This window comes from Gambusia affinis, linkage group LG02 (assembly GCF_019740435.1).
Source record: "Gambusia affinis linkage group LG02, SWU_Gaff_1.0, whole genome shotgun sequence".
Lineage (NCBI taxonomy): Eukaryota > Metazoa > Chordata > Actinopteri > Cyprinodontiformes > Poeciliidae > Gambusia > Gambusia affinis.
Genome location: NC_057869.1, coordinates 28,310,186 through 28,336,179, shown reverse-complemented (window position 1 = coordinate 28,336,179; position 25,994 = coordinate 28,310,186). Strand labels below are relative to the sequence as shown.

Here is a 25,994-nt window from a genome sequence, read left to right as displayed (position 1 = left end):
CTCTCTCTCTCTTCCTCCCTCCCTCCCTCCTTTGTCTCCATTATTACTCTATCCGCGTGCGCATTTTTGGATAGCATCCTTCCCCCTCGTGCGCGCATCGTCCCTGCCTCCTCGTCTCTTTGCCCGTCTTCGGTGCGCTCCAGCCGAAAGCGGACCGGACTCTGCGAGGTGAGGATGTCCGGCTGAGGTTCGGAGTGGAGCGGGATTTTCCAGCTGCTTCCAAAGCTGCCAGTTGCGGGCGCGCTTCTCTGTGATGGATTTACTGTTGCTGGAAAGTTGGATTTTCGTGACCCGGTTTACAATGCCCAGATCAGGGGAAGATTTTTGAGAAGAGGGCGCTTTGCGAATTGCACCGGGAGAAGAGATGCACAGAGGTGAGTTCAATGCGCGCAGAGAATGTGCGCCGCGCACAGACAGGAGCTCCGCTCCCATCCTCTGGGTGAGCCTCAGTTAAATCAATTAAACTTGTCCTCCGTGTCTCGGTTGGCTTCGCAAATGAACACGTGTCCATTCAAGAGGTTTATGTCGTTTCGACTCTTTGATCATTGGACCTAAACTAGCACTGTAAAGTGATCCACCTGCTGGTTTCTTTCTGTGGGTCTGGTAATGGTTGACAGCAGAGCAGCCTGTAGGTAAAGAGAGACGAAACTGCATTCATGTCAGTCAGTATGGGTCGATTTTTACGTTGAGCTTTCACTCGAATCTTTAGTTCGGATTTAATTTATGTACGGTGTCTTCATTTTTGCAATCAGTTTAAGATTAGAGAGGCGTTACAAATAGCCTAAATGTTTAATTTTGCTTTATCACTATATACATATGTATATATAAGAAAAGACACCGCAGCCAACCCGAAGGCACATCTGAGTCGTCGTGACATCAAAGGTCAGATACCGAATCCATTAAAAAAAGAATTAGACGAAGAAGAAGAAGAAGAGGGATACAAACCTATCACTAAGCAGAGACTGACATGACTAACCCGATGTTGGCTTATATCTATGATGGGAAATATTTGTTATCCTTCTTATCTCAACGTCCTAACAGACGCGGGCTTTGTGTGAACAGAGGAACAACTTCCCAGTACTGCCTTGAAGCCCTTTCTTCTGGTTGCGGTGAATCTCTCCAGGTGGAGCGGAGCAGTCATCAGACCGGCATGCACGCTGCCCAGCACGCGCCACCGTTCGCGCTCCGTTCCTATTGACTGTCTCGCGCCATCAACACCTGTGAAACACTTGTCGCAGCACACAGAAGAAGCGCGCGCCTTATGGGGCTCGTGGTTGTTTGATGTAATTGGTTCGAAATCAGTCAGGTTGATTGGATATATATACGTATATGTATACGTGTCCAGATTGTATCATCACATCCCACTTGATGCTGGAGTTAAAGGGCGTGTTTCCCTTCTCTTAACCGGCCTGCTGTTGCAGAGGCTATAATGTGGTTATCTCCTCCTGTGATCGGACAGGCGTATTCCACCTCAAATCTGTTATTGTGTTTTGTCAGACAGCAGTGTTTATACAAGTGTCCGTTTGTTGAAAACTGATTATTACAAGGTAAAGCAAGAATCTTGGAAGATAGACGGGTGATTAAAACTTTTAGGCAATCCTTTTAATATTGTCTTGAGACAAAAGAGCCCTTTAAATTGTAATTATTGGTGCTTTTAAAGCCAGTGTTTTTCGAAATGTGTGCCACTGGGGGGCGCTCAAAAAGTTGGAGGGAAAATGAGGGGGAAGAAAGCAAAATTAAAAAAAAACGAATCTATCTTCTGAGGAGCCCCCAAACGGACATTTAAGAAAAAATAAATACATTTAAAAATAAATAAATAAATATACTTTCTCGTGAGTACCTGATAGTGTCTCGTGCTTATTTCTTACGCATGAGATATTATCTGGGGCGCACGAGAAAGTTTATTTTTTTCGTTCATTGTCAGGAAAAAGACCGAAGGAGCCGTCCAGGATGAAGCCCTGTCATGTCCGACTAAAGTCAGAAGGTATCGGGCCGGTTTTATACTAAACGAATATAATAATTATTGGATATTAATTAAAACGAGAAAAAGAAAGCTTCTTTACATATCAGACAAAAGCTAATGCTATGTGGGCGGCCATAGCATGGTAACGTTTGGGAACCCCTGTTTAAACTAACATATTATACATTTCACACACTGTTCTAAAACTGTTCAGTATTGTTTCATTCAGTTCAATACAAACACGTCTTTGTCTGGTGATTTAAAGCTGGTCAATTTCATTCTGTAGTCCATTGACTGCCCTCTCTCCAATGAAAGCAATAGAAATGTTGATCAGGGTGCACTTCTCTTTTATTACAAGTGTTTATACTGCATCTGATACACTGACGCCCTGGGCAAAGAGCAGTGTCACCCAGGAGAAAAACCAGCTCTGTGCCAAACAGCAGAATAAAGGAATAATGTGTTGTTTTCTTCTTCTTCTTCTTCTTCTTCTTCTTCTTCTTCTTCAGTTAGTTTGAGCGTGGCAGGATTGACGATGGCAGCGTTTGAGTATTTTTAAAACTGCATCTCTCCTGGGATTTCCGTGCTCTGAAGTCTCTGGGGTTTCAGTCAGAATGGTGAAGCAAACAAACAGTCTCTGGAAGTGTGATGAGAAGAAAAGCGTCACTCAGACAGCACCGCGCACTCAAGATGGAAGCAGCATCAGAAATGACACGTTAGGTTTCGCTGCTTTCGGCCAAAATGTGATGCCGGAATTAAAACGGCCACAAAAATGGACTTTTGAACAGAAGAGAGAGAGAGGGACAGAGAAAGAGAGACAGAGAGAGAAGTCTTGCTTTATGAGTCTGTGTTTTTGCTGAGGCTGCAGATGGTGTTGGCCTGGAATCTGGCGTCACGTGCGCGAATCCACCGAGTTGACCTCCCAATACCAAATAAGGAGCTTGAACTCAACCGTCTGAGTGTTTCTGATCAGGAATATTTTGATGGGCGCAGCTAACGATCCGCTAATGAGTATTTTTGGCAGATGGAGGAGTTGAGCTGTCACTGCTGACATCAGATCTAAATCCAGGATGGGCTAAAAGCAGCAGCATAGGTGTGCAGCTGACAAGTCTGCAGGAATGATGTGATGCAATCATGTCACCGAGGAGCAGATTCTTAAAGCTCGGAGGGAGGAAAACTAGGTTGTTTTGACAGCATGGTGATGCCCCCACTGTCTTTTCAAATGAAAAGGATTTTAGGGCGTGTATTTGGATCTTATTGTGTCGGGCCACCAAAGAGATGGAGTGTGTTTGTAGTCGGGGCCAGCCATCCATTCTCAGGGCCGCCGTTTCAGCCGTTTCAGCTGTTTCAGCTTTGTGTGACAGATGGCTGGAGTGGACCCTTTCCCTCCCTCCTTCCGGCCTTAAATTCAGCCCGCGAGCCGAAGTGGGGAAGTGATGTGGAGAAGAAGTGACGTGACCCAGAATAGCGGGGTTGAACCCGAGGTAGTTTCTCCTCCTCCTTTAAAACAAACTGAAGGTCAGGAAACCCCCCGTGGGGTGTGATGATGACCTCAGCCGTGTCTCAGGGTGATTATGGTGTTTCCTAATCGACTTAATTCTTTCTGTTTGTTTTAGCAACAGAGCGAGTTGATTTCTTAAAGCGATTGCAGCCTCTCATTTATTGATGATATTACAAAATAGCTCCCGGCCGTTGCATAAATTAGGCAAGTTTAATAAGACGAGAGGAAAAAAAAAGAAACATTCCAGCTACTCTTTCCCGTGAGGTTTCCTCCAGGTGAACCGCGGTTCTGTGCCTGATTCACGGGATGTGATGTGAACAAAAGGCTTTAATAAGAGCTTCTAGATCCGCTCGGTTAGCCGGTGCCTGAACTTAGGTGGTCCGCACTCCAAATATGCCCGTGGTAGTTCATTCTCCCACCTTCGACACTTCATTGCAAGACAATGTAGATAGCGTTAATGAGGATCCCGGAGCCTGAGGGTCGTGAATATGTGTGCTTTTTCAAAATGAGTTCAATCACAGCCCACAGCCTCTGGTACCGAGGAGCGTCTCCGCTGCACACTTTGCCTTTGCTGGCCTCCTTCTCCACCGTCCTTCATTTAGACGATGTGCTCAACTTTACATCACTCTATAATGCACAGAGTGAGTGGGCCAAGCTATTACTAACTCTGTGGCAATTCACTAGACAACGTCTGATCTGTTCACATGTCCTATGTTTCATGAGTCAGGTACATTCTCTGAATTCTTTGTGTTTCTGGTGGTGTTTTTTTTTTTTTTTAAACTGTCTTTTTTCTTTAAATCCATTCCTTGTTCAGCTTTAGCTATCCATTAAGTTTTAATGTTCTAACTTAATCCCATTATCCTGCCATCCATGTCTATTAATCTTTGATGAAATACTTTTTCATGCACTGGCTATTAGACGTTGTGCGTGTCCCCAGTCTCCTTCGAGCAGAAGTAGAAACCATCACTGCCATGGAGCCTCGGCTCACACAATGTCTGTGTTATCACCAGTGTTTGCAAATAAGTTGTCGCTTCTCCGCACAGTTTCTGTTTTTTCTCCGATTTTTCCTCCGAAGGCGGTAGAGAACAGTTTGCTTCGGCTACGTTTTGTTGAAGTGTCTTTCTTTGGAATTGGAAACAAAATGTGTTTGATCGATTAATTCCACTAATTTCTACACCTGTGCTGTGAGAAACTGGCAAATTGTTAATCAGGAAGTTAATTGGTACTTCTCCAATATCACATACGATGACACCAATACCAAGCTAGGTGTTTCTTGATTGGTGGATATCGATGTTATGCTGAGAGGTGGAAAAAGAAGTCGGTCAATCTCGGCTGTAAAGCAACAAAGCTGGTTTATTAAGTCTGTTGCAAAACAGCAGAATTTTTTTTAAAAAAGGCAGCCCTCCCATGAGTCTATACACCGGTTAAGCCCCGCCTTCTCAATTTGCATCAGCCAATCACCTCAGCCTTCCAGAGTGTAGGGGGAAGGGAAACAGTTAACTTTCAGACACACTGTGTAGATGCCAACAATTATTTATCAATAATAAACTATCAGGCAGACATTCTATGTATGCAAAATTGCATTGCAACAAGGGGGAGAAGAAGGGAAGCATGAGCAGCCACACTGAGGGTGATTGACAGCGCAAAAGACCCGCCTCCTGGCTCTGATTGGTTGTTCCCAGTTAGTGCTTTGAAAAGGCAGAGGAGATTGATTTTTTAAATATAGATTATCTGTCTTATGCCGCACTCCCACATCATAGTTTCAAGAAATATGTGAGAAAAAAAATATTTTGTATAAAAGTCACAGACTGCAGCTTCAAGTGATCCACGCTCAAATTGGAGGGATGGATGTTTTCATGAAAAAGCAGTGGTGCAGTTTGTTACCTGCAGATCAGATCTACGTTTGAGTTTAGGCTGCGGCTGCTGCTGCAAGCTCGCCGCATGTCTTGCACCTTCTCTTGATGGGCCGCCCAGCAGTGGGGCGTGCAGCCTCTCAAACACAACAAGATGTCAACCACGTCTACACACATCGCTTAAGGTCATTCCAAAATCCATCGATAAGAATCAGTCATTCTGTAGCTGCCTTGGGGTATTTCCCTGAAGAAAAAAAAAGAAAAAGAAGAAATAATGATTCAAAAAGGCCTGAGAGGGAACGAATCTGGTTGTTGGAGTTACAGTTTGAAATAAAATTGTAAAACCCTGACGCACACCTTGTGCTTTGCTTGTTATCTAATTAATAGTTGAGCATCCCACCATTCCCCCCCCCATCGTCTCTTCATAAGTACCTCATGTTGACAGTTTGTGTAATTGCCATGTGGACACAGAGGTCCTTCTGAGACAGCTTCCTCCTGAAATGAATTTAATACTATCTGTCACAGCTCTGCCGTGTATTAAATGTAAATAATTCAGTCACAGATATCATAAATCCATAGTCTACTGTAATTAATTAAAACTGAGTAAGACCTGCAGCTGATCGAATCCATTGTGGTTTGAGTGATTTCAACTTCTTGCTGACTATTTAACTTCAGGTGTGTTTTAATGTAATGTTCAGACACTGAGGAGTAATGTGTGACCTTTCTGCTTCACAGCGTGGATTCTCTTCTTTCTGGTAGAAGAGGGCTTTGCACTGGCACAGAGAACTAAAGGTGAGCTACGGCAAAACTTTAACGTCATTTTACACCACATGCACAGCTACGGTATGCCAAAAATGCCACATTAAATTAGTAGATGAATACTTTCTTTATTTATGAAAATGTATTGCAAATATATGATTAGGTGCATGATTAAATATTTGCATTTACAATCAGTTTATTAAAATTGTACGTTATTCTGTACAGATATTCTTTTCAACAGTTTTTTGTCACATTTGGTTATTTTTTTGTCATTGTGGTTGATCAAATAGACACTGAAAACTAAAGATATTTAATAATCACTTATTTACACTGTTTTCCAGTATTAAATCGGTTATCTGTCAGTTTATTTCTAATCTATTTTGCATTCATTTGAATTGTGAGACTTTTAGGGCCTCCGTAAAAACAACCTTTCTCCTTAATTCAGTTTTCTCTCTCCTCCCGTTTTATTCCCTACCTGCTCTTTTGTTTTCTCTTGCTGTCCTTCCCTCCGATCCTTTTGCCATCTAATCATTCTCTCATTGATCCACTGATCCAATAACCGGTCTGTTTCTCCCCTGTTCTGTCCTTTTCTCTGGCCTCAGACTCCCCAGGTGACCCCGGCGGTCAGAGCCCCGGCCAAAACGACTGCGGCACGTGGGTCCGCAACATCAACGGCGGGGTGTTCATGTCACCGAACTACCCCAACACCTACCCACCCAACAAGGAGTGTGTTTACATCCTGGAAGGTATTGCGTCTGGCCGCTTTTAGCCGTTTCCTGCTCTGTTGCATCAGTTTCCTCCAGAGGGCGCTCTCTGCAGACTCAGGGTGGGCGTTTCCAAAGAGCTAACTCTGATTGGCCGGTTCCTACTGCAGAAATCCTTCCAAAACCTGTGACTGTCTGAAAAGTTTCTGGTTTAACTTTAAAAAGTTAAACAAGAAAACAAGAAGTTAACAATATTTCTTTGACTCAAGGTCATTTAAAGTAACACAATTTTTTTGAATGATGTTTTTTTAAATATCTGTATGAGTTTGACATTATTTCAGAAACTAAAGCAGATTTTGTTTTTAATTTAATGGCAGAGTATCAACATTAAGCCTCCCTCTACTTATAAAACATCTCTGAAAAATGATTACTGTTACTTATTTAAAAAGTGTTACTTATGTCAATGCGCTTATTTTGAAATGTAGGTAAAAGACGGGCGCCATAGTAGTTAAAAATGGCTATATCTAAAAGCAAAAATTAAAAACAGTTGTTAATTTTGACCAATCAGGTGCAGTCATTGAAAAACGACTTGCATTTTTGCCCATCCAATCAGGTGTGGACTAACAAAATCAAGAGGAACATGTAAGCTTTTCACAAGCACCACATCTGATTGGACAAAATTTAGTTTGCTATTTGACTTTTTTCTCTCTCTGTCTCTATTTTAATATCACTGGTTTACTCTTCTTGCATCAAACTTTAACTCAGTTTTTCAGTTTCACACCCTTGCTGTTGTAACCCAGGGCATTAGAAGCCCTTGGATATAATAACATGCAGATTGTGTTGGCTAGTAACGGAGAACATCAAGTTACATTTCAAAATAAGAGCATCAACATAAGTCACACTGTTTTAATAACCAGCAGCAGTGATTTTTTCAGAGATATTTGTAAGTATAGGGAAGACTAAATGTTGATGCCCTGCCATTACATTAAAAACAAAATCAGTTTTGGTTACTGAAATAATCTGAAACTGTCATAAGTAGTTAGAAAATAGTAATACAGACATTAAAAAAAAAATTCAAAAAATGATGTTACTTTATCTGGCCTGGAGACAAAGACAATGTTCTGTTAACATCTTGTTTTCGTAAAGCAGTCTCTGCAGATGGGCGATTCCTGTACGTTTCTGGAACACGTCTGCTGCTGGAACTAGCCAATAAAATAGGATTTGCAAAAATAAATTCACTTAATTGCAGCACACCAGTTTTGAAAAAAGTCAAATTTCTTTATACAATGGTTTTTTGCCTTTGGATGAAGTTGTTTTTTTTTTCTGCTGTACTGAAATGTGTTTATTTTGCAAAACTGCGATGGAAACACGTTTTTTTCCATATTTGTTAAAACCGTCATTATGTTGTGACAGTGTGACATGAGAGATAATCTGTGAAAAATCTATTCTCTCTGCTTTCTCCCAGTGCTAGAAACAACCAATCAGAGGCAGGAGAGTTTTAATGCTGTCAATCACAATCTGATGTGGTGCTGCTCATCCCTATGCTGTAGCTAGCGCAGCCTGTTGTGAATGCTCAGTCTAGTTAGCATATCTACCAATGACAGCAAATAAATATTTTTCCTGTAATGATAAGTAGTTTTTTCACCTTTAGCACATTTAGCAGTGAGTGAATGAGGTTGATTGACAGCGCTAAGACCCTCCTACTGGTTCTGATTGGTTGTTCTGGCCGTTGCATTACTTTAGTCAGTAATAGTGGCTCAGTGAGCAGGTGGTGGAGATTGATTGTTTTCACATATTATCTGACATGGTGACAGCTTTAATAAATATGGAGATAACATATTTTTTATTAAAGTTACATATATATAAAATGTAACTACAAAGCATTTTTTGAGAAGTCTGGATTGCTTTATGTGGATTTCGCATGTTGCCTATGACTGTTTCTCATGGGGAGAGACATTTCAGTAAACTAAAACTAACAAAAAAAATTAAGCAACCTACTTGCATACTGTATGCAGACTGTTGAATGTTAAATTCACTAGCAGTAAATATTGTGTTAGTATCAGTATTGGACCAAAGAAAGCAAGGCCGTTGCAAGCCTTTTAAATTGTCAATCAGATAGACTCAAGAAATTGTAACAGCAGCTGCCTGAGGGGCCCAATTAAATATTTTGCCATGGAGCCCCAAGATTCCTGGCAGCGCCCCTGATCATGAGTCATGTGATGGACAACCAGATTTTACTACCGACAGAAAAGATGAAGAAGACGACAGGAAGTGGTTGGAGGGTGATGACATGGCTTGGTTTTTAATGACTTATCGCGTGAACAAACCTATTTTTCTGCGATTTTAATTGCATTTCTTATTTAACGAACACACCGCAATTACAAAATCATACTTTTCTCGACATTAACGGACTATCAGCAAAGTTTTGCGTACATTTGTAATGGAAACTCAGCTGATGTTCCCTTAGGGTCTCAGAGAACCCCCTCTAACAAATCTGCTTGATTCCCTCCTTTTAGTAAATGCCCTCACCCTGACTGACATTGTTTTATTGAACCGGTTTTCCTCTCTGTCACTGGAGGGCATAATGCATTTTTTTATTTATTTTTATATGACCCATTCTGAGTTTTATAACCTTTTAAAGAGCGGTTCCTCCCCCTCACCCCAGCTTCCTGCCTGCTCGGCGCTCTCTCTGTTCGTCTCCACACTCACAAGATTTGCTCATTGAAGGACACATAAAGGAGTGGAACATCTGCTGCAGAACTGGGCTTTCGTGGCTCGTCGCTGAATTGCGAGCGTCCTCGTCGGCGTTGGTGCTCGCTCAAACGTCGCATCAATCAGTAATTTGGAGGCGCGCAGGAAACATAATGGAAAAGATCATTAGGGGCTATAGGAGACGGGGATCTGGGTGATGCGTTCTCTAAACTGATGAACTGTTTGTGATGCTGAAGCACGGCTCCTCATGCAGATGAGATGCCTCCCTCTTTCCACGGCGCAGGGGGTGGGGAGAACAGATCTCACACACGGCTCAAGTGCTCCACCTGTGGACCAATCAAAACCCAGGCCTGCTCTGGCTCATCACACAGATCAGGCCGATCAGTTTCTGTCGTTTTGTCTCGGAAGGCCTCGGTCTTTCTCAGACACAGAGACGCTCACAATCCAGCGTGGGGGCTAATCAGTTAGCTTTGTAATCATAATTTGTGGTTAGTGAGCCTCATTGATTGTGTCATGTCCCCAAGTTCATCAGCTAAATAGACGAGGTGATTATATATTCTGCTGTTTCTGTGTCAAGCGCTAGTCATTAGTTTGTGTGTGCGTGCGTTTGTTTCTAATACCTTGTGGGGACCATTTTCCTAACATATACTACATTGTGGGGACCAACTGGTCCTTGTGAGGACCGAAGCCTGGTCCCCACAAAAACGCTGTTTTTGGGTCAGGGGATTTAGGACTAAGGTGTGAATTGAGTTTTGGTTAGGGTTAGGGTTAGTTATGTAATGTTAATTGGAAGTCAATGGAAAGTCCCCACAAAGATAGCTGTGCAAGCATGTGTGTGTGTGTGTGTGTGTGTGTGTGTGTGTGTGTGTGTGTGTGTGTGTGTGTGTGTGTGTGTGTGTGTGTGTCACCCAGAGAGAACAGGAGGTGCAGACATACAAGCTGCTTCTTCAAGCAGAATATCACCGAACAAATTCAAATCCGAGACAAAAAAAATCATTTGAGTAATTTTGTTGCAGTTATACAGGAAAGAAAAGAAAAAAAAACAAACAAACAAAAACGATCCACTCTTGACTTCACTCTTTGTTCTCTTCTCTGGGCATGGACAGCCTCTCCAACCCCCCGCCTTTTATTTTATGTTTTTGTTTTTGTTTTTTTTGTTTTTTAGAGCAGCCATCAGCTGCTCCTCTGTTTCCGAGGTGGAAACAGTTTTGGTTTCAGAGCGCCGCGTTTCGTTCCCCACCACAGACGTGCTGATTTGCCTGAACCGGCGAACTTCAGTTCAGAGACGCAGTCAGAGACGGCAGCTCCGCTCCGACGCTGCACAGCAGCTCTGCTCACTGTCATGGCTCCTTATGAGCTGACTGTGACTTGAGGCGTTGTACTGAGCGCGCACCGACGCCACTTAATAAATCTCTGATTGTGAAGCTTGTTGAAAAACCCTTTCTCACTATGACACACTTTAGAGCTACAGTATGTAGCTTTTTACAAAATTTTTATTCCATATTTGTTAAAACTGTCACCATGTCGTGACAGTATAGCATGAGACAGATAAAAAATATCGAGCTCCTCCACCTCCGTCTGTAGAAATGCATCAAAATCAACCAGTCAGGGCCAAGGGGAGGGTCTTAGCGCTGTCAATCAATCTCGTGTACTAAATATTTTAATGGTGGAGAAACAACTTACCGTTTCAGGAATGTTGTTCATCCACCGTCATCAGTAGCCATGCTAACTAGCATTAGCATTTTTGGCAGGCTGTGTTGTAGTGAACAAGTTGTAGAGTTAACAGGAAGAGGGATGGGACTTAAAAAAACAGCAAAAGAAGAATTTGGACTGGTGCAAAAGTTAATCTTTCTGCAGGACAGCTGTAAACATACAACTTGAGCCATGAGACGAAGGAAGATTTACCCAAGATTTATAGAATAAATTCCTCAAACAGGTCGGTCTTCTGGGTAGGATGATTTTGGGCTTTTCCGTTGAACACCAGTTAGTTTACTTGCTGTTTAAACAAGAAGTCAAAGTCTAGTCAAAGTCCAGACCTAAATTCTGTTGCAGGGTCAATCAATCTCGTGTACTAAATATTTTAATGGTGGAGAAACAACTTACCGTTTCAGGAATGTTGTTCATCCACCGTCATCAGTAGCCATGCTAACTAGCATTAGCATTTTTGGCAGGCTGTGTTGTAGTGAACAAGTTGTAGAGTTAACAGGAAGGAGGGATGGGACTTTAAAAAAACAGCAAAAGAAGAATTTGGACTGGTGCAAAAGTTAATCTTTCTGCAGGACAGCTGTAAACATACAACTTGAGCCATGAGACGAAGGAAGATTTACCCAAGATTTATAGAATAAATTCCTCAAACAGGTCGGTCTTCTGGTTAGGATGATTTTGGGCTTTTCCGTTGAACACCAGTTAGTTTACTTGCTGTTTAAACAAGAAGTCAAAGTCTAGTTATCCATTGAGTCTGACCGAGCTTCAGACTGTTTTGCAAAGAATGAAGAATCTCAGCATGTAAAGCTGGTAGAGGCCTGCAAGAAAAGATTAGCAGCTGGAATTGTAGCACAGAATGGTTCTGCAAAGTATAAAGGCTCAGGAGGGACAAATAACACAAATACAAGTTGCACTTATGGAGCTAAATTGGGGCCATAAAGTTTGATCAAAATGAAAAACAGAAATTCGAAACAGAAAAAAATCTTGAATCTGAAAAGTTGATATACATTTTTTATTTCATCCTATTTCAGCTTCAGTTTGTTTTTCACTTTCAATTTTTTAAAAACAATTTTCAGTTTTAATCTCAAAACTCTTAGTTTCAAATGGGGTTTTTTTCTGGTTTCAATTTTCTTTTACTTTTAACAAACTTTATGGCCGGAATTTAGCTCCTTAATTCTCAGAGATTTCTTTTTTTAAGCTCTCATTTTCCTTCCGCTTCACACTTATGTTTTACTAAAGCACATTGAAGACTGAAAACATTGAAAACATGACGTTCATCAGGCTCCTAAAACAAATGCAGCTATATTTGCAACAAAAAAATTTCATCTGTTCCTACTTTGATAGACTAAATCCAGACTAACTACTGGAACTCAAAATCTCATTCAGATCATTTCTGCCCTACAAAAACAAACAAATTTTTTTGTTTGTTTGTTTGTTTTTCTTTGCTCTCATGTTTTTTCCCCCACAGCTCTCCCCAGACAGAGGATCCAGCTGGCTTTCGATAAGAACTACTACATCGAGCCGTCGTTCCAATGTCGCTTCGACCACATCGAGATCCGCGACGGGCCGTTCGGCTTCTCCCCGATCATCGACCGCTTCTGCGGAGGGAAGAACCCGGGCCTCGTCACCTCCACCGGCCGCTTCATGTGGATCAAGTTCACCAGCGACGAGGAGCTGGAGGGCCTCGGCTTCCGCATTCAGTACACCTTCGTTGCCGGTGAGCGGTGAACTCCACAAACCTCTGTTGTTGTTTTTTCTTCCATGTCGAAGTTGCTCAGAGAGATGTGCGAGGAGCGATGTCGGATTAAAAATAATAAGCCCCACAGGGTTTTCTGATTTATCTGTTTAAAATAATAGACCAAATTCTTATTGCAAACTTACAAACTCCGTTTCGATCATCTTGGTGTCTAGATTAAGCTAAGCTGTAAGTAGAGCAGCAGCTGCTGAAGTTTCAGAGAAAATGAGGATGGGACATAAAATAGTTTGGAGTTTTTTGTCTTTCACCAGAATATTTTTGCATTGTATCGTTTGTAAATCTTTTAGAAATATTCATAGTAAGGGTATAAACTTTTGGAAACCATAGATCGACCTATACCTGTGCAGTTGAGGTAAGCTAGAGCAAATATACACAGGTTTTAGTTAAAAAAATAATATCTCAGCATTTTGCCTTTGGCACAGATTGGCACCATCTACGAAACTGGGGATTTCCTGTGTTTTTACTTACTAAACTTAACAAATTTGTTTTCACATGTTTATAATTGCTTGTTTTTAACCTTTTTAAAAAATACCTACTGTTAATTTTTATTCAGCTATTATAAAAAATAAGAAATTGTTATATTTGACTCCAATTGAAGTGTATTTTTTAATCCAGTAAAAAAAAATTGCATAAACTTTAGGAAAATTTTACTAAACCAAAAAATTTAAAACCACCCAGATATCTACTTTTTCTGGCACTACCAGAGCTCCATACAACGTCTTTTTGATGAAGATTTCTGGTCACTGATGTCCCACAGCCTTTGGCCATAAACTCTTGGTTTATTTCAGACTCTTGGCTTCAAGCTAATCAGCTGAAGCTAAGCCAAGAGTCTGACGTTTCCATGGATACCAGATATGTTTAACTGAGGGTAGGTGCAGTGATGAGTGTATGGAAAGAAGTTAAATTTGCGTGGGGCTTTGTGGGTTTTTAACCTGCACCGCCAAGAGCCTGAAACATGCAGCAGATTATATTTTGGTGTTACTGAGATTTTCTGTCATGTTTGATCATCCGCTGCTTCTCTTTCATCCTTCAAACATCCTAAACGTCCTTTTTGGGGGGGTAGAGGGGTTTCTTGCGTTCCATCTTAATCCAAATCCGCATGCACTCCCATCAGATAGGAGATAAGGAATCCTCTCTGTGCTTTGTCTAGGCCGCTTCGTCGGGACCGTATCATGACTCCTCTGCTTACCTGTCCGTGTGTTGAGAGTAATGTGGCTCCCAATTTTTTTGATAATTTCAGACCCAGACTTCCATCTGCACGTGGGCGGGCTGCTGAACCCCATCCCAGGTACGACTCCGACTCTGTCCCGTCCGAACGCGTCGCGCCGGTAATTGTGTATGAAGTCAAAGGATGTTTGTATGCATAGTTACGAGCCTGCGAAAGGATGCAAACCTCTTTCATCTTCCTTCTGCCTCCCCGTCTTTGTTCCTCTCTCTTGATGTTGTCCTGTGTTACAATCTTCTGTTCGCGCTTCAATTGAACCCTAAATCTTTTTCACTCCTTAACAAAACCCACCGCCTGTCACGCGCCTCTTTTCAAACATCTTCTGCGGTTATGTTCCCGCTGCTCTTCCTCGTGTTTGCCTCAGTTTTTTTTTAAAGGTGTTTTGTTTTTTTTTAAAGGTGTTTTTTTTTTTTTTCTTCTTTGTCTCGTCGTGCAGACTGTCAGTTTGAGATTGGCGGCTGGGACGGGATTATTCGCTCCAGTCAGGTGGAGGAGGAGGAGCGGGTTAAGCCTGGTGATGCTCTGGACTGCATCTGGACCATCAGGGCGCCGCCCCAGTCTAAGGTCAGTAGACAGGAGCGTATTAGTCACAATGCCGGACCCGGCCGCCTTCATCTGGAAAAGAAAGCAGAAAAGCTGCCAGTGGGGATTTGAGCTGTACCTCTGTGAGGACGAGTCACATTTAGTTTTTGTTTTATCGTCTTCAATCGTTCCACAGGAAGACTTGAATATGTAGTTTATATAGTTTTACATTTCATATCTCAAATGTAAAACTATATATTTCATATCTGACTGGATGAAAACACAGGATGGAAAAATACTTGTTGTCTAGACTGAAGGCTTCATCCATCCATCCATTCATCCATCCATCCATCCATCCAGTCTGACCATACAGACTTAACTGCCATAAACTCATGCAGAACATTTTGAAATTGCACTTTAGAAATAGGCTTTAAAAAAAATTGAATTCATTGAAAACTCTGTTCTGTAAATGTCTGGAATATCCACTTAAAAATCTAAAGTAGATCTGTGTAAGTGATGATACTCTCAGCTATCGGACTCCATAGTTCTTGATGTAAAAGGTCTGATGTACACCCGTGTTCGAAGGCTGAGTGTCAGTCCACACCCCAGACCAAGGCCTTCATTCCCCTCTAATCGCTCTAAATGGAAAAAGCCAGCATGGCCTCTGAGATGGAGCTCATGAAAGCACCAGCGTTCACAGAAGAGAGCCTCCAGACACACACAGGTTCTAAGGACGTAAATGTGAGCTGAAATGATTTAAAGGTTTACCACAAAGACCTCCGCTGTAATTAGTCTGAGACTCTGAGTATAATTAACAACAAAAAGAGCTTAAAATCTCTTAATTGTTACAGAGAGCATCACTGTGCCGTCCTCTGTACAGTAATTCTGTTCTAGAGTGATTCTCCTGGCTTTCAGCAGAGAACTGAAGCCTTAAAGACGTTCTGTAGCTTAGCCTCAGTGTTACGCTTGATTACACTCACTGCAACATACATGAGCTGAAAAGTTAACCCAAAAATGTGCTAAAAAGAAACTTGAAAACTACAAAATGCTATCTGCAGAGATTTGGTCTATAAAATGAATAAATCAAAGAAATTAGCATCTCATATCCAGATCAAATGTCATTGTTAAATTAAGGTGAGCAACTAGCAGCTTTGTCACAATTTGTTCATATGTTTAAATTGGAAAGTCGGGATTCTCCAAACAGGCCAAAGTTCATTATCCAACATGGCTGCTGTGTTACTAAAATATAGTGAAAGTTGGAGTTGAAAACTATTTAAAGTATTTCTCCACCTGTTTGGAGCACAGAGAGCAGCAGCGTTGCTCTACTCCCTTGTTGCTTTGCATTGCTAGTCAGCTAGCTCATAGAAGGCTACTATACTGTAACCTCTTACCAGAAAGACTCATTAATCTGTTTAATTAGTATTGTAGCATTATTACAACACGGAGAATCGAAAGATTATTTTAGCAACAGTAGTGAATGGAAACATGGGATAAGTATGTTGTTAGCTTGTATTGCTAATAGTAGTTAGCATGATAGTAGCAGATATTCCCAGTATGGCTGCTCCTCACGTACAACAAAGAGAAAGTTTCAGGTAAAACGTATTTATCAGACCGTTTCTCATTGAACCAGTGATAATATAAATGTGAATCTAACCATCAGAATCTCAAACTATTTGTGAGCATGCTCCAAAAGTGTTTGAGCATTTAGGAATTAAAAGAAAAGACTTTCTGCACACCATTTATCTCCCAGTGACACAGGGTTGTACAGCATGTGTCTGTAATCATGTCCCTTTGCTGTTTAAAAGCACAAAATGGAGAGGAATACATTGCTATGCTTATATCGCTAATAACATCTGGCTCCAAAACAGTTTTTAGCTGTTGCAAATTTAGCTGGTTTTCTCAACTTGTAGCTAAAATGTTTTAGCTTAGGTGTCTGTGTAAAGTTGGCCACCTCACCTTCTTGAAATCAAACTAAATCAACCAGTTGCTTTACATTTATTCTCAGACATTTAGCAGAAATGTTGTTTATTGTCTATGTAAAGATTTTTTTTCCTGCACAAACATAAAACAAACATTTAACACCAGTTTTGTTTGATTTGGGTCATGTGGAGGAGCTGGTTGTACTTTTGACCTTTAAACATTCATTAATATCTTCAAAACAGAAGCAGCACTAATCAAAAATTTCTGCAACCAAAGTGTCACAGCAAATCAGGAAGGTCCAACAAAAATTCAAAAGCAATTTGAACCTTTTTCTGTTCAAATTTGTAATTTCCCATCACTTGGCTTCCTTACGTTCAGGTTGACTGAATGTGTGTGGCTCTGTGTGTCACGGTGAATTTAGCAATAAAAAAAAACACCCTGGAGATTGAGAAGAGTATCTTTTTTTCATGTGCCAGGAGTGAAAGCCCACTGACTTCTTCCGATATTTATGAGATGATATGAAGAATCTCATTGAAATTGCAAACAATGACTCATCCGAACTCCCGCGCTGCTCACTGGCTGCAAAATGAGCACAAATGAATGCACATCCTAAATAGTGTAAAACCCCAGATGTACCCAAAATTACATAATGAATAGCCTTTTGTTCACAGCAATTTGTTTCTTCCTCATTTTTAAGATGACTCATCCGAACTCCCGCGCTGCTCACTGGCTGCAAAATGAGCACAAATGAATGCACATCCTAAATAGTGTAAAACCCCAGATGTACCCAAAATTACATAATGAAGTGTCACATAGCGTAAGTAATGTTTTGCGCATATGAGCACATTTCTGCCCCTCTGACAGTCTGACGAAGTTGGGATAATCGGTCTCCAAAGTGCCACAGCAAATGGTGACGATGATCCGAATGTCAGCAAATCTTGGCTTTTCTCATTCAGAGAGATTTGAACACATATCTGGCAGATGAAGCAGAGAGACGAGTGGCTCTTGGAGTCAGCTGCTGCAGTAATTTTGGCTAAAATGGAACTGGAGGTTTCGTCAGAAGGGTTTTTAAATTTCAATGCCAAACAAAACACTGAAAACTGTTTTTTGAAATAAGAATTTAATGCACAGGTTTGTAGTCAGAATATGATAAACTCTGATCTGCACTGCATTTAGATTCTGAGAATATTAGGTTCAATGTAAAAAAAAAAAGTACATCTTGTATTTTTCATCTGTATCTTTTTTTGCAGTCATCAACAAGCTTCTGGCAGAAAATGGCGGTTCTTCCATATTTAACCACTAATTTTAACAGAGATGTATCTAAAATTTGCTTAACTTTTAAGCCTAGTTTGCAAATAGTTTTTAGCCTTCTTTTTTTTTTTTTTTTTTTAGTAATTCTTCAACCATTTTTTTGTGTCAGGGAAGTTTCTACCATCTGGTTGCAAGAAAATATTTCAGGATGTCCAGAATTAATGCGGGATAAACCACGTAGGGATAAGTTGAGTCTAAAGAAGAGCAGCTGGCAGCTGCTGCATCATCTACATTTGCTAAGAGAACATGATCGTAATTCTGTTGCAGGATATCTAGGTTTTAGAAGATCCTGCTGTGCTGAAAATGTGCCTATGAAATCTTAACATATCTTCCATTTTACAGAGAGAGATGGTTGAACACACGGCTCTGCAACATTTACATTTCTGGCTCTAGACTCCCACATGGCTCGTAGTTGTAATTTTGGCTTGTTTTTTTTAGCAACCAATGGCACTTTTAAATTTAGATAGAATAACAAACACACTATTTTAACTGTTTTCTTAAACTGTTTTTTATTATTATTAAAATAATTGCATTGTTTCCTCAAAGAATGACACTAAAAGTCCTATTACTATGCATTTAGATCTGTTTTTCTTATTAGGTTGGAATCCCTGTGCAAAAAAAAAAAAAAGTACATCTTGTTTTTTCATCTGTATCTTTATTTTAAGTCCTAAAGCTAAAAATAAAATGGCGGTTCTTTAAAAGTGACCACTAATTTTCCATAGTAGATGTATCTAAAATTCTAAGTTGTCTTTTGCATTTTCCAGATTGTCTTAGTGCCGACTCTCTCTGCGTCTACAGATTTACCTGCGCTTCATGGATTACCAGATGGAACACTCAAACGAGTGCAAGAAGAACTGTACATCAAAATAAAAAGTTCTGCAGCATACACTGATGCTGGACACACAGTCCAGGATGTAAAGCTGGTGAGCATCATGCTGTCGGAGAGGACGGAGGCTACACAGCCATCTTGATGTGCACCCTAAAATACTTGTTGGTCTGCAAAATTTTGATGCCACACTTTTCAGATTTTCTATTTTTATGTTTTCTTTTCACTTCCCAGTCATGTCACGCTTTGTCTGACCACATAAAATCCTTTGCAATTAGACTATAATTTCCAGTCATAACATGACACGAGTAAAAAAGATTTCCTGCTATGACCTCTAATTAAATCTAAATTTATAATAAAATTAAGTAAAAGTAAAGAAAAAATCCAAAAGGTTTCTCAAGTAAATGGAATTAAGTAAATGTAACTAGTTCCAAGCCAACTCTGGGTGTAAGAAAAAGTACACATCAAAATAAAAATAAAAATTCACCTACATGCTAAGCACTGATCACCACAGTTAAAGCTGGTGGTGGCAGCATCATGCTGTGGGGAGGAATCTGGAGGTGGAGCACAGGGGCAATCCTTAACAAATACACAGCCCTCTTGATGTGCACAGACATACCCTAAAATACTTGTTGGTCTGCAAAATTTTGATGCCACACTTTTCAGATTTTCTATTTTTATGTTTTCTTTTCACTTCCCAGTCATGTCACGCTTTGTGTGACCACATAAAATCCTTTGCAATTAGACTATAATTTCCAGTCATAACATGACACGAGTAAAAAAGATTTCATGCTATGACCTCTAATTAAATCTAAATTTCCATTGTTTTCAAAAGAAATGTGCCTTTATCCTGAGTAAGGTAGCGCATTATTGCCATTATTTATTTGTAACACACCAGCTGCCTCGCTGTCTTCCAACAGAGAGAAGCAGACGTGAATTCAGCTCGTCTCTTATGCTTTCTGTTTGCATAAGCAGTCATCAGCAGAGACTTGAAGTGCCGTTTCAGCGAAGAAAGCTAATTAATACGTGCCATGTTTAGAACGCAGATACGAGAAAACCAATTATTTACCTCAGCGTTTCTTAAATAACCGAAAGCTCCGAATGTTATCTTCACATGCCCGTCACGGCATCACACTGAGCTCATTACAGGTCACTTTCACCAGGGAAATAGAAATTATTTGATTTATTTCAGTGAAAGCAAGAGCTTAGAGGGGTTAATAGAAATCACGCATCAAGCCTCATCACTCTTAAAAAGACGAAGAGACTTTAAACAAATGCTGTCAGAGGTGACACAAAGTAGGAGAAATTGCCGAGTTGAGGAACCGGTTCCTGTTAACGCCGTAATATTTCCATTAACTGCCTGAACGGGCTGAGATATTAATTGCCACATTCTCCTGCACACATCCCCCGACCCTGCCTGAATGCTAATGTTGTTTTCATCAGCAAAAGCCCTCACCGTTGCAAGCAGAAGCTAATAGCTTCCAAATTCAGCACCCATATTTTTTTATTTTTTATTTTATTACTCTGCGAGTCCTTAAGACCGCTTGCGTCCTCATTAATTCCGGTCACGCAGCTGATCTCCGGGAAAGTGGGAACGCTGGCTGAACGACTCCCAAACTTTATTTGGTTAGTCAGCGGCTGGCTCAAAGTTCGCTCAGAGGTCAGAGGAAGCTATTAATCTTTTCACACTTTGCGTTATTTGATTGCTACAAGATGTAAGCTGGACTTTATTAGCTACTTCAGTTACTTTGAGTAGCTTTAAAAAACTATTGATTACACAAAAGTGCTAGTACATAGAAAGTAACTTTACACTTAAGTAACTTATAGAGCTATACAGCTCGTGAAAATCACATTGAGCTTTATCAATACTTTTTTGTAAGCTATTTTATAATGGTAACATCAACAATGTGTCTCCACTGATAAGGTTGAACTGAAGAGGAGATTGTACAAAAAAATAAAAAACGTGAGTAATTTGTGTGGTCCACTGTTGTCTGGAAAACTCTAAGAAGGATTATTAGCCGTTCTCCTCAAAGCAGCTCACCAATATGAATACAACTCAGATGGCTGCATGCAGATTTGTGACACTTATCTTAATATTAATAAGCGCTGTTCATATTGGTCTCGTTGTTTGCCGTTTTCTGGGCATAGCGTGAAGCTCGACGTCATTCAGAGGTAATACATTAACTTGACATTAACACGGATCATAAATGATGAACAGGGAGACTGACTAAACTACCTTAATGACGGACAAATTCTGGGATTTATTATGAGTCTGATTATTTCCAAACCCAAATGAGCAACTTCACAACCCGCCGCTCATTAAATTTACTTTAAAAAAATGAAGCCCAAAGCCGCTTATAATAATCGGACTTGGCGACAGAAACTGAAAATAGTTCCAGTTTTTCCACCAACAAAATCTTCCTCCATTGTTTAAGTAGATCTTGGTACGATTACGGTAAATAAAAAAAGAAGATAGTATCTACGCACAGTGATTTTGATAAGTAACTGTAGTCTGACTACTCGATTTGAAGAACGGTTTAACATTTAACTGACAGACCCGCCTATCAGGTCATGTTTGCACATTTGCGGTGAACAATAGTCACCTCACAGTTGTCAACTCAGCGACTCCCTTGCTATATTTAGCGACAAAAATAATCGGTATCGTCCAAAGTCTGAAGTGGCAGGTCAGGCTTCTTAAAGATTGTGATCTAAGATCAACCAGAAAACTGCAATCCCTCAAATTTAAATGACAAAAAATATATATATATATATTAAATCAACGTTCCAGTCAGTTTTCCAGAACCTTCTAACACACACACAAAGACATGTAAATGGTTCCAAAGTAAATGTTCCCTGCTTCAGGCCTGTTTTTATCTCAGTGCTGACCACGCCCGGCCTTCAGCATCCTCCAACTCTTCCCCCAGCGCCCGGGCCGGCGGCCGCTGCCAGTCACCTGCGTCCCTGCATCCAGACTCTAACGACGGCTCTAATGAGTTCCCTCTCTCTGCACCAGGCGGACCAGCAGCACCTCATCATGTTGCATTTGCACCGGCTCTGCCTTTCTTTTTATCCTTTCCTCTGAAATTGCCACAAGCCCCCCCTGCTGTCCTCCGCTCCCTCTCTCCACGGTTGCAGTTCGGTGGAGCTGCCATCCGCTCCCCTCGCCCGTCCCCTGATGTCCCTTCACCGGGAAATGATGATGCACTGCTTCACGTCTCCATTAGGCCTCCGGCATTTCTACAAATAACATAACATTTGTCGTTCATTACAGGCCCCAGGAGATTTTCTGCTGCTACAGTATTCTTTTGTTAGCGTTAATGTTGTTTTATTATCCCTCTCCCCAAAATATCTCCTGGTCCTTTTCACACTCCAGTCATCTTTTATTCAGATTTATTCAGCTAAATTTTATTCCCTCTGTTCGTTTCTTGCCTGCAGCTCCCTGCACGGCCAATACGTTCTTCTGCCACAGCAACATGTGCATCAACAACACCCTGGTGTGCAACGGGATCCAGAACTGTGTCTATCCATGGGATGAAAACCATTGCAAAGGTGACCATTCAGACTGCTTTCTTCGACGGCGCGTTGGGGACATTGTGGATAGAAAAGTGGAGGATTTCAACTTTAGCTAAAAACCACTGAAGCTTCCAGGTTTTTTCTAGAAAATTTCTGAGGTTAATCTCAAAGTTTGAGTTTTTTCTAGCAAATTTTCGATGCTTTGAACTCAGAAATTTAAAAGGATTGTTTTTCTCAAAAGTTTTTGAGATTAATCTAAAAATTTATACATTTTTTTCTAGCAAATTTAACACTTTGCACTAAGAGGTTAAATTGTTTTTCTACAAAATTTCCTAGATTTTGTAGATTGGTTGGTTCAGATTGAGATTAATCTAAAAAGTTTCATGGCGGAAATTTACTCCTCATTTTGATTTTTTTCTGTCTATGTGCAACGGCCCTAATATACCATCGTAGTTTTCATACTGGTAATTGGTTTTTTATGTACTTAGCAGGATTTTATGACTGCAGGGCTGATAAAAGAACGTATTTGCCCTCTTACAGATTTCTTCTGTATTTTCTAATCCTTGTCCCGAATACATATTAATATTAGGCAAAGACCACCTGAGTAAATGGACATCCTTTGTGGAAAAAAACACAATCCTCCTATCTTCATAAATCATGAATTATTTGTCATTTGCACATTTTTTTTTGGAAAGCTGGCGGTGAAACTTCCTCCACGGTGATATGAAAGATTAGATTTAAGGCAAAAATATACTCTTTTACATATATTTGTTTGATATTAAATGATTTAAAACATTAAAGTGTAACAAAACACACAAACAAAAGCCTGAAAGGAGAAAGATAACTGCATGGTTCTGTACTTGCATTTCTTTTTTTTCCCCTTATCTTGTTTGTCCTGTCATCCTCCTGCAGAGAAGCGTTCCAAGGGGCTTTTCCATCAGATTACTAAAACCCACGGCACCGTTATCGGAGTTTCCTCAGGCATAGTTCTTGTTCTTCTTATTATCTCCATTTTGGTCCAAATGAAGCAGCCCAGAAAGAAGGTGAGTCACTCTTTTGTTTGGTCCTGAGGTAAAGTTCTGAAGGTTACGCACATAAATGGAAATGTTTTAAGGGTCATAGACCAGCTTAAGATGAAGTGTTGTTGTATTTGACAGCAGATAAATCCTTCGTTCAAGCCGAACTTCACTGTGGTTTTAAGGTTTATTGTTCTCCTTCCTTCTTAAAGGGAGAGTTCAGGCTTTATGAAGCAAAGCTTATGACATTATTATTAGTAATAGGCCTCTTGGCTGTTGTAGGAAAATGTAATATTGTTGTGATTCTCAGAGAAGTGATAATAAGTTTCAGCGAATCGAAACGGTTCACCCTGAAATTGCTAATGAATATTTAGCATCTATGTGTTTTTGAAAGCCATCTCGATAAACTGACAAATTTCCTGTTTAAGTTAAAATACTAAGGTATAAAACTCGTCTGGTTACAATGAGAAACATTGTTGTTTTGCATCTAATTTGCGGGGCTTTTCTCATTTTAACGAGAAACGTTCTCATTATAGCAAGATATAAAATTCGTCTGGTTATAACAAGAAACTGTTTAACAAGTTTAATATCTTGTTATAAGATGATGCAAAGGTTTCGCGTTATGATGAGAAACTTTGTTGTTACAGCAAGATACTTCTCCTCAATTTATTTCCAAGCTCTGGCAGTTAAACACCTCTGTACCATTCCTGCATTCTGACTTGCGAGGAATTAAAGTAATGTTTTTGAAGCCTTTTAAGGTGTCTGAACGGTTCCGTATCCAAAGCTGTAACGGTCTGGGTGGTCTTTTCAAGGTGGTGGCTCGCCGACCCGGGGTCTTCAACAAGGCTGGATTCCAGGAGGTCTTCGACCCGCCCCACTACGAGCTCTTCTCTCTCCGCGACAAGGAGATGTCCACAGACCTTGGCGATCTTTCCGAGGAGTTGGACAGCTTCCACAAGGTGCGTCGCTCCTCCACCATGTCGCGCTGTGTCCACGAGCACCACTGTGGCTCCCAGGGCTCCGTAGCCACTGGAAGCGGCGGCGGCGGCTGCGGTGGCGGTGGAGGAGGGAGCATGAAGCACAGCAGAACTACGCTGAGCTCCATGGAACTGTCCTACCACAACGACTTCTCCAAGCCCCCTCCCATGAAGACCTTCAACTCCACGTCCACCTACAAGAAGAGCTGCTACGGCTACAAGCAGCACTCGCAGACTCATGACTGCGACCAGCAGGTCATCGAGGACCGCGTCACCGAGGAGATTCCGTGTGAGATTTACAGCCGTGGCGCAGTGGGACTAGTCGGAGGAGCGACAGTCGGAGGAGCGATGGGTGGAGCAATGGGTGGAGCGATGGGAGGAGCGATGGGAGGGGCAATGGGAGGAGGCGGCCCATCGGGAATTGCCGGAGGAGGGATTACAGGCGGAGTGTCCATGGCTGGCGGGATGGGCATGGTAAGCGGAGTGAGCATGGCTGGGCCCAGTGGGATAGCTGGAGGTATTGGCGCCGGGATGGCAGGCGCCTGTGGAACCCTCAGTGTTCGGGGGACCAGCGCTCGCAACAGTACCACCATAGTTGACCCACAGCAGCGCTCCATATCCATGGACTTCTAGATCCTGAAGGTTAAACAGGAAACACAGACCTTGCATTTCCTTTATGGAATAAAAAATTACAGGACAAAAGCCCCACATAAACAGACCAACCCCTGCTTCCTCCCACGCCTCTCGTCTACAGGTAACTTTTTGTTGTTGTTGTTGTTGTTTTGTTTTGTTTTTTTGAGTTAATACACAAGGACCTCTCAAATTCACATGGAGCCTTTGGAAGAATGGAAGCTATTAGAGTAACAAAATGGACCAAACTACTCATTTTTTGATACTGATGGACCTCAAGTGAAGACAACATAAAGACATTCTGCCTTTTCACTTGTCTTTCACTCACTTAATCTCTACTTCCACCTGAAACTTGTTGGAAAATGTCCTCGCATGCAGAGCCAGACTTCTCTCCATTTGGGTTTCTTGGTGACTCCGACGGGACAGAAGGGGACTGTGAGACATGCTACAGGCAGACTGTTACATTTATTCACCTGCCAGGCACAAATATATATGATCTATAGTGCATCTTCTAATAATTTATATCCTTTTGATTTATCTTTTTGGTCAATGTGTTGTACTGTTGAAACCAGAATATATCCAGCCTCATGGTGTTGCTTGGCTTTTTACTCTTTCGTTTGTTAAAATTGTTGCTGCCCTGATTTCATAGAGGTGGATTATCGGTGGCGCAAATCTGATCAATGGAATAAAACGATTGCAATGTTATGTCAATATAATAATGATGTAGTTTCCATGGTTACCTCACAGGGGATACCCATCACTCTCCTCAGGGTGAGCACATGAAGAGACTGTCCTGTTTGGATAAGAAATGTAGAAACAGAGATTATTCGGGGTGTGTGAAGTTTTTTGAACAATGGTTTATAGAACATGAAGCTCTTAGCTGGGAGAATCCGAGTCAAAATAAGCAACAATCCCGAACCCTGCATCTCTAATGGGGGGGGTGGATATATATTTTTTCTCTCTTTCTCCACGACCCCAGTGTGTAAAACAAGCACAAGCCTTCAGCCTGAGTGACACATGTAGCCTGTATTAGACTCATTTATGTTTTCAAACCACTTGTTGTATAATTTCATTCTGTTGAATTAAACGAGAGCTTACTCACATCCTC

General features: G+C 41.1%; 1 protein-coding gene across 1 annotated transcript; it reads left to right on the top strand.

The window, feature by feature from the left end:
* On the top strand, positions 1-25,994 carry LOC122820655 (neuropilin and tolloid-like protein 2). Its single transcript, XM_044098229.1, has 11 exons — positions 1-374; positions 6,047-6,103; positions 6,673-6,816; positions 12,659-12,907; positions 14,187-14,234; positions 14,608-14,735; positions 18,723-18,780; positions 21,653-21,786; positions 21,975-22,299; positions 23,176-23,306; positions 24,092-25,994. Exons 1-11 carry the CDS (start codon positions 365-367, stop codon positions 24,887-24,889), a joined length of 2,082 nt encoding a protein of 693 aa, XP_043954164.1. The 5' UTR covers positions 1-364; the 3' UTR covers positions 24,890-25,994.